This window comes from Poeciliopsis prolifica, unplaced genomic scaffold (assembly GCF_027474105.1).
Source record: "Poeciliopsis prolifica strain line A6 unplaced genomic scaffold, Auburn_PproV2 SCAFFOLD010, whole genome shotgun sequence".
Classification (NCBI taxonomy): Eukaryota; Metazoa; Chordata; class Actinopteri; order Cyprinodontiformes; family Poeciliidae; genus Poeciliopsis; species Poeciliopsis prolifica.
In genome coordinates this window covers 13,177,740-13,191,590 of record NW_026562385.1, presented here as the reverse complement: position 1 = coordinate 13,191,590, position 13,851 = coordinate 13,177,740, and the positions used below count along the sequence as shown (strand labels likewise).

Genomic DNA, 13,851 nt, shown 5'->3' with positions numbered 1-13,851 from the left:
GAGGATGAACTTTCTTTCCTCATATTCCAGACAGCTGTTTGAACTAGGAGTGCACCAATTACAGATCCTTCAAAAGCCTGTTCTGATGATTCCGATTTAGGGCAATACTGATTTTTTTGATTGTTGCTAAATATAGTAAGATATTCACTGAGTTGGCAGACATGACCTGGTGGGCGGGTCAGTCAGTCAGTCAGTCAGACTCTCTCAGGGCAGAACAACAGAAGACAGAGGGTGATTTTTAGACCTTTGTTGGTCTAAAAATCAGGTAGATAAAATCGGTGGAATAGATCGGCTTCACATGTAAGCATCAGCCGATCACTGACCTCCCAAAATGGAGGAAATCAGGGCCGATCTGATCGCTGCACCTCTAGTTTGAACATCAGAAGCAGGTTTTTGGTTGAGTGAAGTGAATAAAGTCACACAGGGCACAGACGGCAGAAGACAACGTTTTGTTTACTATACAGTGTTTTTACAAAATCTATGAGGCAAACCAAAAAAACAACAACACAGCTACTTGGCCATGCCAGACAGCCAGCTGAGCTTGAACAGAGAGGGCGCCGTTGAGTCCTCGTCCTGGTCGGCCAGCTGCCTGAAGAGACTGCCCGGCCGGAAAACGTCATCACTTCCTGCTGCGGAGGACTGAGGAGCCTGCAGAGGGAGGACAGAGGGGCTGTCATGCTTGGAGGAGAGCGTCTGCTGAAGTCTGTTTGTTGTTAATATTCAATAAAACCAGCAGAACACGTCAGGCAGTTAGTGGCTCCATGTTAACACTGGATCTGATCAGTGAGTCCGTTCCTCCATGTTGGGAGGAAAACCTTCAAGCAAAGAATTCAAACAAGATGATGCTTCTGTTGCTTCACAGAGCAGAACCAGTTAAAAGAAGCCAGGGATGAGCCAAAACATTATGACCACTCATATATGATCAAGATGGAAGTCCTGACTGTTTAAAACTGAGCGTGAACTCAGGCCTTGTGCACATGTAGCTGGGTTTTTATAAAAAGAAATACTTCATCACAAAAAATAATATTGCTCACACCGAGATAGGTTTCAGGAATATAGGTGAAGAGCCTCAAGGCTACTTTTTAATTTAACACATTGAAATTGGGCCGCCATCTCTTTAAAAACTCCTGCTCTTTCTCAGCCTTCAGGAAGTCATCACATCATGGCTCCTCTATTAACACTTTAACAATGCTTCACTGAGAAGTAGCTCATATGAAGATGTGCAGTAGCACTAGGTGTTTGCTAATTGCTGCTGGCTAGTCTGAAGGAGCTCAGTGAGGGAGTTGCAATGGAGGGATGCTCAAGCCTGGAAACTGCAGCCCTGAGGAGGAGCTGTGCCTCTAAGGCGGGGCTAAGTCCATGTAGACATTTTGCACAGCTGAATGGTTGTCATGGAGATTAAAGGATTTCTCAAACATGAAATGAAATAATCAAAGCAACACTTCAGGTATGTTTCTTTGTGATGAGGGAATAAGATTATAACATAATGTAAAGCTAAAAAAAGTACATTATGTTTCCCTTTTAAACACACCAAGGTCATAGGGGATAACTCTGAGCGAAAATCTGTGTCAGCCAATTAGATTGCTTCAAAAGCATCCATAACTTTCTGTTTAGGAATTAAATATGGCACCACAAGGTTAATTTGTGTGTACAGCTTAACGCACATAAAACTGCATTCATTTTCCCAGATTGTCGTCTATTTGTGACCAGGCCTTAGTTTAGGAAGTGGAGTCCAGTTTTCATGGCTTTACTCGGTGTGGCCATAAAAAGCAGGTGGTCAAAACGTTTTTGACTGACCCAAGAAAAATGAGTGATGAGTCAGATATGGACGATTCCTGACTTAAAGCGCTACAAAGTCTGGATCGGCTCATTCAGCCATCTTGCTGTTTCCAACATAGGCCAGAATGAAAACACGAAGAAGTGATGAAGAGCACCCACACTGCCACTGATCCAACTAAATCAAAGCACAACCAAAACACACCCAGACAGAAACATCTCTGGTGAACTTGCCTGAAGGCCTCAGATTCTCAGAATCTCTGGGAGGAGAGAGAGTGTGACAGAAAACGCGGTCACACAAACAAAAAATAAATCATCGCTCTGTGGCTGTCAGTAAATGAAACACAGTCCGACCCAGAGCAGCTTCAGGACCCCGACCCCTGCGGCTCCAGAACTTACCAGCTTCTGAGACTTGTCCGATCCCCTGGAGGAGGACGTGGGTTTGCGAGCGTTTGACATGCTGAGAGGTAACAACCCGAACCTGCAACAGACAGGACCTGCTGATCAGACATAACACAGGAACCAGACAGACGCCGTCTATCATGCAGTGATCACGTAATACCTGACAGGTGAGAACATCAGCTCTGAACGACTCAATATTTTTGTTCAGTTTAAAATATTATGACATGATGTAAGGCTCAAAAGGTCAATTTCACATAATATTGACCCTTTAAAGAAAAAGAAAATCTGCATCGGTGATTGGTGAGCATCTGATGGAGAACAAATCATTCCACTTCCTGTTTACTGATGCTCATGTCTGACCTGATCTGACTGCTGGCCAGTGGCAGGATGTTGTAAGGCTCCTGGGAGTTGACAGCGCTGCTCCGCGGGGCAAACTGCTTCTCCGAACCAGTCAGGAGGCCGAGCAGCACCTGGAACACGCAAACACATGGCAGCTACTGGAACATGTGAACAACAGCCTCTTCTCATGAGTGCTGCAGACACACACGTCTCAGACGCCATGTGGCTTCATGACTGAGTGCGTGGCAACAACATACTGAGGTCCTCTGGGACAGACGGTTGAGGTTGGCGTTCAGCGGCGGCGTAAACACATCCAGGTCAAAGGGGTCAATGAAGCTTTCCAGCCAATCACAAATCTTGTCAAACCTGGAAAATAAACACAACACACTGTTTAAATATGAAAAGATAACAATAAAATAAAAACAGTTACGTGTGGTATAAGTTTGATTTATTGGACTGAACGTGAAAACGTTCCACTCTGATTTTTTTCAAGCTTTTTGTGTTTCTGCATGTTTGAAATGTTTGAAGTGAATCCAGTCTTGAGCTAGTAGCCAGCTAGCTGGCCAACGACCAACCAAAGCGCCGCTCCAGGGCAGACAGCATCGCTCTGCCTCCCTGACCCTCCAGGCCCAGACGTTTCCTACCTCGGGTCCTGCTGGGACCTGGACGTCTTGCCCTCCTCCACTCTGCTGCCCAGTGTGGAGTTAAGGTAACGAAGGTCGAACAACAACTGCAAGGCTCGGTTCTGAGTGATGGGGAGGACGCCCTCCTAATGAACAGGAGAAGAGAGAAATTCAGAGAACTCGTGTCTCTTAGGACACAAATTATTTACTAATTCACTATTTTTGTTGTAATTTGAGGCCCAAATTACAACTAATGAAAAACGTATTAAATAATTGTTAGAATGTGTTGCTAATTTTTTAAAATGTGGAAACAAACACAGATTAAATTGTCTTCGCTTGCTGTTTGAAGCAGCCAATCAGATGTCAGGCTCTCCCTAATCCCGCCCACTGAGTTTGATTGATCAGTCTGACAGCTTGACTTCATTTATGATGTGCTTCAGCACAAGAACGTCAAATATTTGATCAAATCATAAAATAATTATACCTCGTTTTTAAAATAATACCCATACTTTTAATAGGGGCACATTTGTTAATTTTATATTTAATAAGTTATTTTTGTACTAATTTCCAATTTTGACCTGAACATTCAGAGCCACATGAAGACAGTTACAAAGTCGGCCTTCTGTCACCTGAACAACATCTCCAGAATTAAAGGACTAGTGTCCCAACAAGATCTAGAGAAACTGTCATGTTGATGAAATAAACTTGACTTGAACATTTAGCAGAAAATCAACTCTGAGGGACAGAGCCGTTGTGTCCCTCACCGCGTCCCGTTGCTGCTCTGCCAGGATGTCGTAGCGATGCAGAACTTGACCAAGACAGGATTGAAGCAGCTCCTGCAGGGTGGGCCGGGGAAGAGCATGACCCCCGACCCTGTTCACCTCCACACACAGCTGGAACAGCAGAGACTGCACAAACCAGGACGCCTGACAGGACACAAGGCTCAGAGTTCGTCACGTGAAAAGGCAGCAAATCAGAGAAGCTACCTCCTGTGATGTCGTTCTGACCTGAACAGGAAGGCGGATCTTGGACGTGACGCTGTTCCCTGATTCAGACTCTTCCTGGATCTCCAGATCCTCCCAGCTTGTTGCGGAGCTCAGAACCGCACCAGCAGACTCCGCCAGCAGCGCTGCGCCAAACGTCTCCATCAGCCCCTGTGGAAGCACGACCACCATGAGCAACACATCGGCACAGCACCGAGGCAGAACCTGTCCACACATAGCCAGATATCTGGGAACCGAGAATATTTTTACACGATTTCACATGTAGCGACATTTCATAGCACTAAAAACGACTGACAATGAAACCTCCAACCAAGACTTTGGGAATTCTCCTTTTTCGACTTTGAATGGGGACGTTGAAACTTGAGCTATAGAAGTAAGTGCACGACAAATAATGCAACAAATAATGTGGCGTGACGTCACATATGTGACCATTGTTACTGCTTGGCCAGTAGTAATGGTCACATAGTGGTGGAAAGATGGCTGCTAACGGAGAGCTGCTGATTTTTACACTGTTTCTGACTCTGGCTCCAATTCTTTGGGTTTCAAAGTAGAGAGCGATTGGAGGTCAGCTGTTCTAATACAGAGACACAAAGCTGGTCAGCCTCCACATCCTGGCTTTAACATGATTCCCAGTCAACATCACCTTGTGTTTTAATAGCTTTATGTTCTAACACTGTATTTTAATTTGAAGGATTGTGATTGGCTGACACAGGTTTATGTTTGCCCTGCACTGCCCCCTATGGGTTTGGCTTGTTTAAAACAATGTAATTCAACAGGTTAGTGAATACAACCTGCTGTAAACTGATCCTAAACTCATCAGATTATTTCATAAAAACTGTTAGCACCCATACGTCACTTTAGAAAGACCCGGCTACGTGTGGACTTTATGTTTCTGACGGGTTCTGACTTTGGAGAGGGCAGAGCTCCAGATGCGGTAAGCGTCCATGCTGCAGCGAAGAAGCTCCTCCTTCAGCTCCGCCCACTTGGCCTGCGCTGGGCTGACGTCTGGGGCGGCCTTGGGTTTGCCCAGCTTCTTCCCCTGCCGGGGGGTTCCCTTGGCCGAGGCTTCCCTGGTGCCCCGTCTGCCCAGGATGCAGTGCTTCAGGCTGGGGCAGAGCTCGCCCACGGACTGGCACAGCCTGGCCATGAACAGGACGGAGCTGAGGCGGGTCGGGGCGGAGCCCAGCTCGGAGCGGACCCACGACAGGATGTGGCGAACGCAGGCCACGCAGCCTTCACGCAGAGCTTCCTCCACCGCCGCCGAGTCCGTGTAGCGGTTAAATGAAGACGAGTCCGGGGGTCCGCTGGAAGGCGGCGCGGCCGAGATGGAGTCGGATCCTGCCGAGAGGGGAGAAGCACATGGAGGTCAGCAGACCTCACCTGCAGCAAGATGCATCATTCAGACAGTTTGTTACACCTTCTGTGGTTTACAGAGATCAAGAGTCTGGAAAGTTTTCACACCTTGGAAACATTTTCACATTATATCACCTTGATTTTATTTGACACAGGAGTATTGAAATGTGAAGTGAACTGAGTAAGATACATAAGGTAACAGATTTTTAGTTTTTGTTTTTACCAAAAACTGAATCAAGAATTCTGGTAGAGTATGTAATCTATGCATCAGGAATACCTGTGTCCTGTGATGGGAGGTAGTGCTGGAGGTCGTCCAGTCTGGCTCTCAGCTTTGCGTCCAAAGAGGAGCAGAAGTTCTGAACGCAGGGCGTCAGGGCCTGCGTTTTCATGGCCAGCCCGCTCCTCTGCTGCTGCTGCTGCTGGCCCCGCTGGGCCACACTGACCCAGGCCGCGTCGCTCAGCAGGTCCCCCGGAGACTCCGACCACAGGAAGGACGCCACGTCCGCCTCGTACTGAGCACCGCGACCGGAGAGCGGGCTGCTGCCGGCGACGGCCTGGACCGGTTGGCCGTCCAGGTCCTTCACAGCCGAGGTCAGCAGCTGCACCGAGCTTGTTGCAATGGCCTCCGTTTCCTCTTTGGTGATGGTCTTATGGCGGAAAAAAAGGGGGAAAAAATAATGTAAAGTTTGATCTTACATCGCTAGAGATTGTAGTTAGGTAAACAACACAAAATATCCAAATTATCCTTGAATTTAGAGGAGAACCCACCTGAAGGCGGTGAAGGAAGAGCTGCTGCAAGAAGTCCTCCCACACAGCCAGGGGGCGCCCCAGCAGCTGCTGACATACGTTACCCCAGTGCTGACTGATGGAGTCAGTGGTCAGAAGATCCCACACAGCGTCTCTAATGGCTGCCAGAGCCTTGAGGCTCTTCACGTAGACCAGGAGGGAGCCGACGCCCTGACAGATGTCCTGCTTGCAGCTGGGAACAGTAAAGTTGCAGGAGTAGAGCCCATTACCAAACTAACCGCTAAAAAGTTTGTTTTTGTGAGGAGACAAAAAGGGAGTCCTCACGTATTGATCCACTGCTGCAGCGTGTCCCGGAGCTGCTCCGCCTGGATGGGCTGAGCCAGGGTCCGGAGGGCGGGCTGAAACTCTGTGATGGATGGAGGCAGATATCTGAACCAGCTCCCTGTACTCCACTCCTGCTGCAACACCTTTCTGCCTTTACCTGACGACACATGAGACCAAGACATCGCCCTGATCAACGAGCAACAACTCCTACGTACCCTGAACCATCCACATGAAGGTAGAGACACGGAACCGGGGGGATGATCAAGTTTAACAGTTAACAGTTTTCCACTGATTGGAACGAACAGAACCAAAAACAGAGTGAGAAGCAGAGGGGGGAGAGTCTGGCTGCGACTGTGAAGAGGCAGAAAGCCTGGTTACAACAACTGGCTGGACGTAAGGAGTTTTATTGAGCTACCTCACAACCACATTGCATCTGGAGATGCTATTTACAGAATAGCATCTCTGTAAATATCTGGTAAATAAATATAGTATTTACCAGATGCTATTCTGGTACATACTATATAGCTGAAGCACTGCCTTAAGTACAGAAGAGACAAAAAGACAGACATCTGTTTGTTGAATTTCTGTCTGAACTAATTAAAATGCAGAATAAAGGCCTTTAAATTTGATATTTGAAATTATCTTGAAAACAATATTAAAATCTCGATTTGTCTCGATCTGGTCAACTCAACAGCCTCGTTGGTTTTGGGTATCGTAACACCTCCAATCACAAGTCATATCATGACTTCCGTGTGTCTTGCACCGGGCATAGAAACACATTTGGAGGTGCAGTTGATCCTACGGGCAGAGACTGTTTGTCTCACCTGTGGGAGTGCAGGAGGTCACATTCTCCAAAGTGGAGAAGAGCATGCCACAGCTGAGGGCGCCCTCTGCTGGCCTGGGAGCCCCCTCAACAGGCATGTAGAAGACGGCGTAGGCCTGGAAGAGCGTGGTGATCAGCAGCTCCACCAGGCTGCACACCTGGGCCTTGATCCCAGTGCCTGGGGGACAAAAACAAGCCACGAGTTGGTTCATGGACAAAACAATGACAGAAAACCAGCAATTTATCTGAACGTACGCCCACAAGCTGCTGGTGGCTGTGGTCAGAGTGTTTCAGCTCTGCAGTCGGGATTTCTGAATTTCGCACTTAAAAAAATAACCAAAGTATCAAAAACTAAAAGTAGAACTAATAAAAACAAAACTAAATCATATTTAACTAATGAAACTAACAAACACACTAAAAATCAATTCTAACAAACTGAATTAGACACAACCAAATAAAACTCAACAGTAATGAAAACCCCCAAACTATCAGAACCCTGCATTAGCCTGCAGCCTCCCATGGCTTCTGGTTCTGTTGGTTCTGTTTAGCAGATGATGCAGCCATGCCTGGGTTGGACTGTCAGTACCTCAAAATGCGAGTAGGGTTCACCGAAGGAACAGTACCGTGCTGCGGCTGGTTCAGCAGCTGGTGGATGGAGGACTTCCTGGCCAACAGGAAGTCAGCCAGAGCCTGGCGTGGGGAGCTGTCCTCCAGCAGCATGGTGGAGACCAGGGCCTCAGCGATAGCCTGGTCCGACACGGCACGGCCGCGCAGCAGAGACCTGCTGTCCAGGAGGATGGCCGACCTGGAGGGAGACGGCGTTTAGAGGCGGAGCCAGCAGGAACCTGACCAGTGATTGGCCGACAGGAAACCCAAATATCTGATCAGTGAACACAACGCATTTCAGTGCCGTCGTGTTATTTTACATAGCAACCCAGAACAAGTACCAAACATGGAGAAACAACATTTTGCTTTATACTGAGCAAATCTAGAACTCAACTCAGAACAACTGGCTCCAATTTTTTTTCTTTTTACAAGACCTGGAGCGACCTTATCAGGCAATAAATTGCTTGACAAATGATTGTGATTTACAATAATATTGTGTTTTCTTTTTGTTTTTCTTGGCTCCAGTGACCTTTATTTAACAGCAGACTGACGAAAGCAGGTTATGAGCGAGGTTATGCAGCAGAGGTCATCGGGTCAGAACTGTGACCTGAAGACTGAGGCCTCCTGCACCACCAGTAGTATTGTTGTTTTGAGATTATTTACAGATAATATATTGAAATTGCAAGTTTGCGCTCTCAAAGTCCAATACATTTGAATTTTGCAAAGAACACATCACTGGAATTGGAAAACATTTTAAATATCCAAAATAAAATGCGACGACGACAGACCATAAATGAAACGAAAATGAAAACCACGGAACCATGAATGACATGGATCATGATGTTTCTGTAAAGAAAACGGCCCTTCAAACGTATCATCAAAAAGAAAAGATCAAGCTCATTTCAATTTATCATGCGATGAATTAATTACTGCCACAGACTTGACCTGGAGATTAGCCATTTCCACCACCATACTGCATTTCTACACAAGAGTGATGCTTCCCATTTGTTTCACAATGTGAAACGTTTGTTTCAGTGCAGCTTGACCTTTTGACCCTTCTCATACCTGAAGTGTCCTGTGGTGGCGACCTGGCGGACCAGGATGGGGAAGCGGGCCAGCACTGGGCTATAGAGACCCCCTGCGGCCTCCAGCTGCAGCAGGCTGTGCAGGTGGCAGCAGAGCAGGTAGAGCTGGGTGGCCTGCAGGAACTGGGCCGCCTCCATGGAGCTCCAGATGCGCTCTGGGATCTCCAGGAGGAGCTTGATCTGCGAGGCCATGGTGTAGAACTTCTCCTGCCACTGCTTCTGGTTCTGATTCTGGTTCTGCAGCAGGACACAAACAAACATGATGATGATGGAAGGATCAGCTCTCCATCAGCTGAAACTCTTCATGTTGGGTCTGCTCTGAGTTTGGGTCAGGAGCAGTGACCGGTACCTCCGGTCTGCCGCCCCCCGCGCCGGTCCTGCCCCGCTTCAGCGTGTAGCAGTACCGCTGCATGTCCTGGATGGACTCCACCACGCTTTCCGAGCACTCTCGCATCTCCCCGATGGTGTCGGCGGCGTCGATCAGATCCCGGTACCGCTCCCCGACCATCTGCCTCAGCTCCTCCTTCTTCTGCTCGATCTCCCCGCGGACCTTGCGCTCCACCCGGCGGATCTCCTCGGTGCTGTAGCGCTCGAAGAGAGCCGCCGGGTCCCTGATCTCCGAGACCCGCAGGGCCAGCACGGGGTCCCCGGCCATCACTCCCTCCAGACGGGTTCAGCTGGGGACTGAAAGCCAACCCGGAAACAGGCGGAGAGACACTTCCTGCTTCCACGTCGCCAATGTCGGTGACGTCGCACGTGTGTTAAGCGTTCATTGGTCAATCAAATTGTCTGTCAGAGAGGATTTCCGTTTCGGACTGATCCCGCCTACCGCATCCAAAAGACGAATAAAAACCGAACAGGAGCCATTAGAAAGGAAATATTACAGAGTTAATGTTTGGTTGGATCATTTTCAAGCCTTTTAAAGAAAATAATTTACATTCTAAAATATTCAGGCCACATAAATACAATCAGTTCTCTACTGTTCGGTCTCATATTATTATTATTATTATTATTATTATTATTATTATTATTATTATTATTATTATTATTATTATTATTATTATTATTAATGTCTCGTAGAGATGCAAAAAACAGCAACATTGGTATAAGAAGAAAGAACGGATCTATAAAAACAAGGCAAATAAAAGTAAATGGAGTATTTCAATAAAAAGAAAAATAGGTACAATTTATACTATCTACATCGAACTCCAAATGACTCTTAGGAAAACGTGTTTACATTTATGTAAACAAATGCAAAGTGCTACGTCACAGTCATCCCGGGGGCCCTGATCATGCCACGCCCACTTCCCTACCTGCTCCTGTGTCAGTCAGGAGGTGGAGCAGCAACAGGTGCAACGCTGTAAAAAAAAAGATCTTTGTACCCGGAAGGGGAAAAAAACCTGTAACAATAAGCGACTCTTCGTACAGGTAGGTTTGACTCTGGTTATTTCAATAAGATTATAAAGAAAACGTTTGTAAGGGAAGGGGGTGGTGGAGTGGGTTACACAGTGGGCTGTTACACAGTCAGCTGATATCTCGGCTGGACCATCAACAAATTTAATGTCGGTCGAAACACGAAGAAGAAAAACAAAACAACAACAACAACAACAACAACAGTAGTTTCCAGGTCATGAGCTCTATTGGCACCACATCTGTACTCAGTCGTGTCAATATACTATATTCATTAAAAACACCAGCCCTTCATTACAACCAGATCACGTGATTCATTTATGTAGAACAGTTGGAGTTTTTACTCAAAGTCATCAGTCATAATCTCATTCCTGTCCACTCCTGGTCCTAAATAGTTCTTACAATAATTCACTTCTCTGGCAGAGTTCATTCTGTTTTTCTGGGAGCCGACCAGGACCGGGACATGGATCAGAGGAACATCCAGCAGGAATTTGAGGACCAGTTCAATGATGTGGTGTCCAGGCTGAAGTCCAAGCAGATGTTCCAGTCTGACTGGGACATCGCTTCTTTTGCCATCTTCTTTATCTTCATTGGTAAGATACTGTGGCGCTCCAAATGGCAGCAGCATGTTGGAGTTCAGTTTGGTTTATCAGTGTATTCAAGACAGTGGGAATGTGGATAAAATCATTGATAAAAGAAGCTTTGAATCAGATTTGGCTTAAGCTAGTTTTCATCAGTACGGCCTGTGCAGGTGAATTGACTAAACACTCTAATATCATAAGCATACTTTGAAAGTCTCCATATGCTCTACATACAACAATATTAGCAGCACTAAATGCAATGTGGCTCTGTTACTTTCATTTGAACTTTTTTTTCTTTTTAAAAACTGTAAGTTTTCCTTTTTCTCACTGATAGATTTTTTGGGGGGATGATTATTTCATCAGCTCAAAAGATTTTTGATATTTAACTTTTATTATGTGTAACCATAAAAACAGGGGGCTTAGAACTAGCAGCGGGTTATTTACATGTAAAGTTGTGTAGTATGGAAAAAAATGTACTTTTATCAGTAATTGTACTACATTGTACTTTTTGTGTTTACTTCAGTAATTTTATTATTTTTTTACTCTACTCTTGCTTGAGTAAACGTTCTGCTTACTGGACCCACTGAGTGAAGAACAAGCTTGTTTTAACCAAAGGTTCACCAGACAGACACACTCCTGCTGTTCTTGTTGAAGTATCATTAGTTTTATTTTTAAAAAAACTGATTTGACTGATTTTGTTTTTTTTGTTATTCATATGAATTATTTTCATTTTGATTCTTAAAAAGAATCAAAATTTTATACTTTGGTCCCTCCAATGAGGAAGTTGTCAAATATTAAATCATGAATGTTCTGATCATTTACTTAGTACTCAAGTAGACTTTTTACCAAATGCTTTTTTACTCTTACTAGAATAATTTCTTGGACGGCTACTTTTTACTTTTACTTCAGTAAAATATGTCGAAGAAGTGCGTCTTTTACTTGAGTACGTTTTATGGGCTGCTTCACTGAGCTCTGCTAACATTGCAAAGGTTCAAATTCTACTTCAACTGAAGCGTGGTTTCCAAAGCACACGTTGGGTTGTTTTCCGGTTTTTGTACAAATACTGACACCTGAACTCTTCCTGTTTCTTGTCACTGTTGTGCACAGGCGTGGTTCTCACGTTGGTCTTGCTGGTTCTCATCCGGTGCTGCTGCTGCGGCTGCTGTGACGATGAAAAGGTAAAAACTCTTTGAAATCAACAGCAGTAATGTCTCTGGTATGATGTAAGACAAGCGCAAATGAATTCTAATGATAGTAGTTATGCTGTGTACTTTACTTCAAAATCAACTCAGAGCTTCAGTTGTCTTGTCACACTTTTTCCTTCCATATAACTTTCCACTCATATTTTTTTGGATATTGCAATCTGTAAAAATTCAGCTTCTTTAGCAACAACATAATCTGTCTTAACCTCTCTGTGATTGTGTGAGTTATAGTTAAGCAGTTCTGTTAAAAAAATAATAAATAAAAATCATTTCACATATTTAAATCAATAAATCTTAATCTTGAGCTTTCAGCTGAAAAAAAAAAAAGAAGTGAATGCTTAAATAATTCTGCTGTTATTTAATAAGTATGTTTTGCCATGAAAGGGAACATAATAAACTTTAGAAATATTAACTCACTGACATGTATTGTGTGTTGCTGACAGAAGTGTTTATTATCTTGTGTGTGTTCTTTCTCAACAGCCGCGCAGAAGAAAGGTCGGCATAGAGAACTACGGCATGGAGCCCTGAGCGACCCGGTCCGACCGCGAGAGGCTGAGCAGAACCATCTCATCCTCTTCCTGTGCCAAAATGCACACTGGAATCAAAACGCTTCAGACAGAATGGAATTCCTGCACAATGTTGTTTCCGCAAATGGAAAGTTAGCACACGTGATCATTTCCTTTTTCCCTGTCACAGCTTTGTGGGTTTTGTTGCCAGGTTACCGCAGAGCAGCTGGGAGACCTGTATGTAGATTTGCTAAAATCAAATTTAATTAAAGGTTTTTACTGAGTAATGAAGCAGTTTAATGTTTGGCTCTGTGTCCACCTGTGCTGTTCAGTGAGTGTGTTGAGCTGCAGCAGAGAAATCCAGCAGGTCCCTGTGCAGCTGGAACCGAGTCCAAACTTCAAAACAGAGAAAATGGGGCAGAAAGGATTTCTCTGCGGAGGAGTTCAGTGGGTCACAGAGAGACAGAGCTGCACGGGAATCTGACACCGTCACCACTTCCTGTGGGACCGACTCCTACTGACCCAAACGCCCAACCTTCCTCAGACCGTAGCAACCCGAGAATAACAGCAAAGATTCAATTTGGGTTCTTCAGAATTTAGAAATGAAAGTCAGAACAAGTGTAGTTTGGACTCAAATCAGGAATTTAAAGTAAGTAACGAACAGATATAATATAATTGTGTAGTTTGACATTTCAAAAGTAAATTTTATTGGAAAAACCCCCATTTCAAACATCTTGTGTCGTGAATGCTAAGGCTAGTTAGCATGGATTCCAATAAGGGTGAATAATGTTTTCCTGGGATGTCTTTACATTTAACAGCAGATACACTAGTTGACTGAAAGCACTAAGCCCCTCCTCCTTCTTCTGATTGGTTGTTCTTGGCTGGGAGTTGGAACAACCAATGGAGGAGGAAACAGAGGAGCTCAGGTTTTTCCACAGATTATAAATGTCATACCACATTGTCACAATATGGTGACAGTTCTAACAAATATGCAAAAATCATATTCTTTAATAAAAGTGTGTGTGTCACACAGAATCCTATTAACATCCACTCATAAAAGCAGAGCTCAA

The 13,851-nt window shown here is 45.0% G+C and overlaps 2 protein-coding genes across 3 annotated transcripts; one reads left to right on the top strand and one right to left on the bottom strand.

Moving 5' to 3' along the window:
* Positions 1–434: 434 nt before the first annotated feature.
* Positions 435–9,808, bottom strand: cog1 (component of oligomeric golgi complex 1). Of its 2 annotated transcripts, XM_055035144.1 has the most exons (16): positions 9,432–9,808; positions 9,063–9,319; positions 8,015–8,196; positions 7,393–7,569; positions 6,569–6,725; positions 6,266–6,476; positions 5,775–6,144; positions 5,052–5,482; positions 4,148–4,294; positions 3,905–4,066; positions 3,162–3,286; positions 2,775–2,883; positions 2,539–2,648; positions 2,176–2,257; positions 2,011–2,036; positions 561–648 (listed from the first exon to the last, which is right to left on the bottom strand). In XM_055035144.1, the coding sequence occupies exons 1-15, from the start codon at positions 9,735–9,737 to the stop codon at positions 2,028–2,030; spliced, it is 2,835 nt and encodes a 944-aa protein (XP_054891119.1). In that variant the 5' UTR covers positions 9,738–9,808; the 3' UTR covers positions 561–648; positions 2,011–2,027. The 2 variants fall into 2 exon arrangements, with proteins under 2 accessions (XP_054891118.1, XP_054891119.1); XM_055035143.1 differs by lacking the exon at positions 2,011–2,036 and having other exon boundaries at positions 435–648; positions 9,432–9,807.
* A 596-nt stretch (positions 9,809–10,404) lies between these two features.
* smim22 (small integral membrane protein 22) lies at positions 10,405–13,072 on the top strand. The gene is made up of 4 exons (XM_055035896.1): positions 10,405–10,510; positions 10,916–11,085; positions 12,181–12,251; positions 12,756–13,072. Exons 2-4 carry the CDS (start codon positions 10,956–10,958, stop codon positions 12,801–12,803), a joined length of 249 nt encoding a protein of 82 aa, XP_054891871.1. The 5' UTR covers positions 10,405–10,510; positions 10,916–10,955; the 3' UTR covers positions 12,804–13,072.
* The last annotated feature ends 779 nt before the right edge of the window (positions 13,073–13,851 follow it).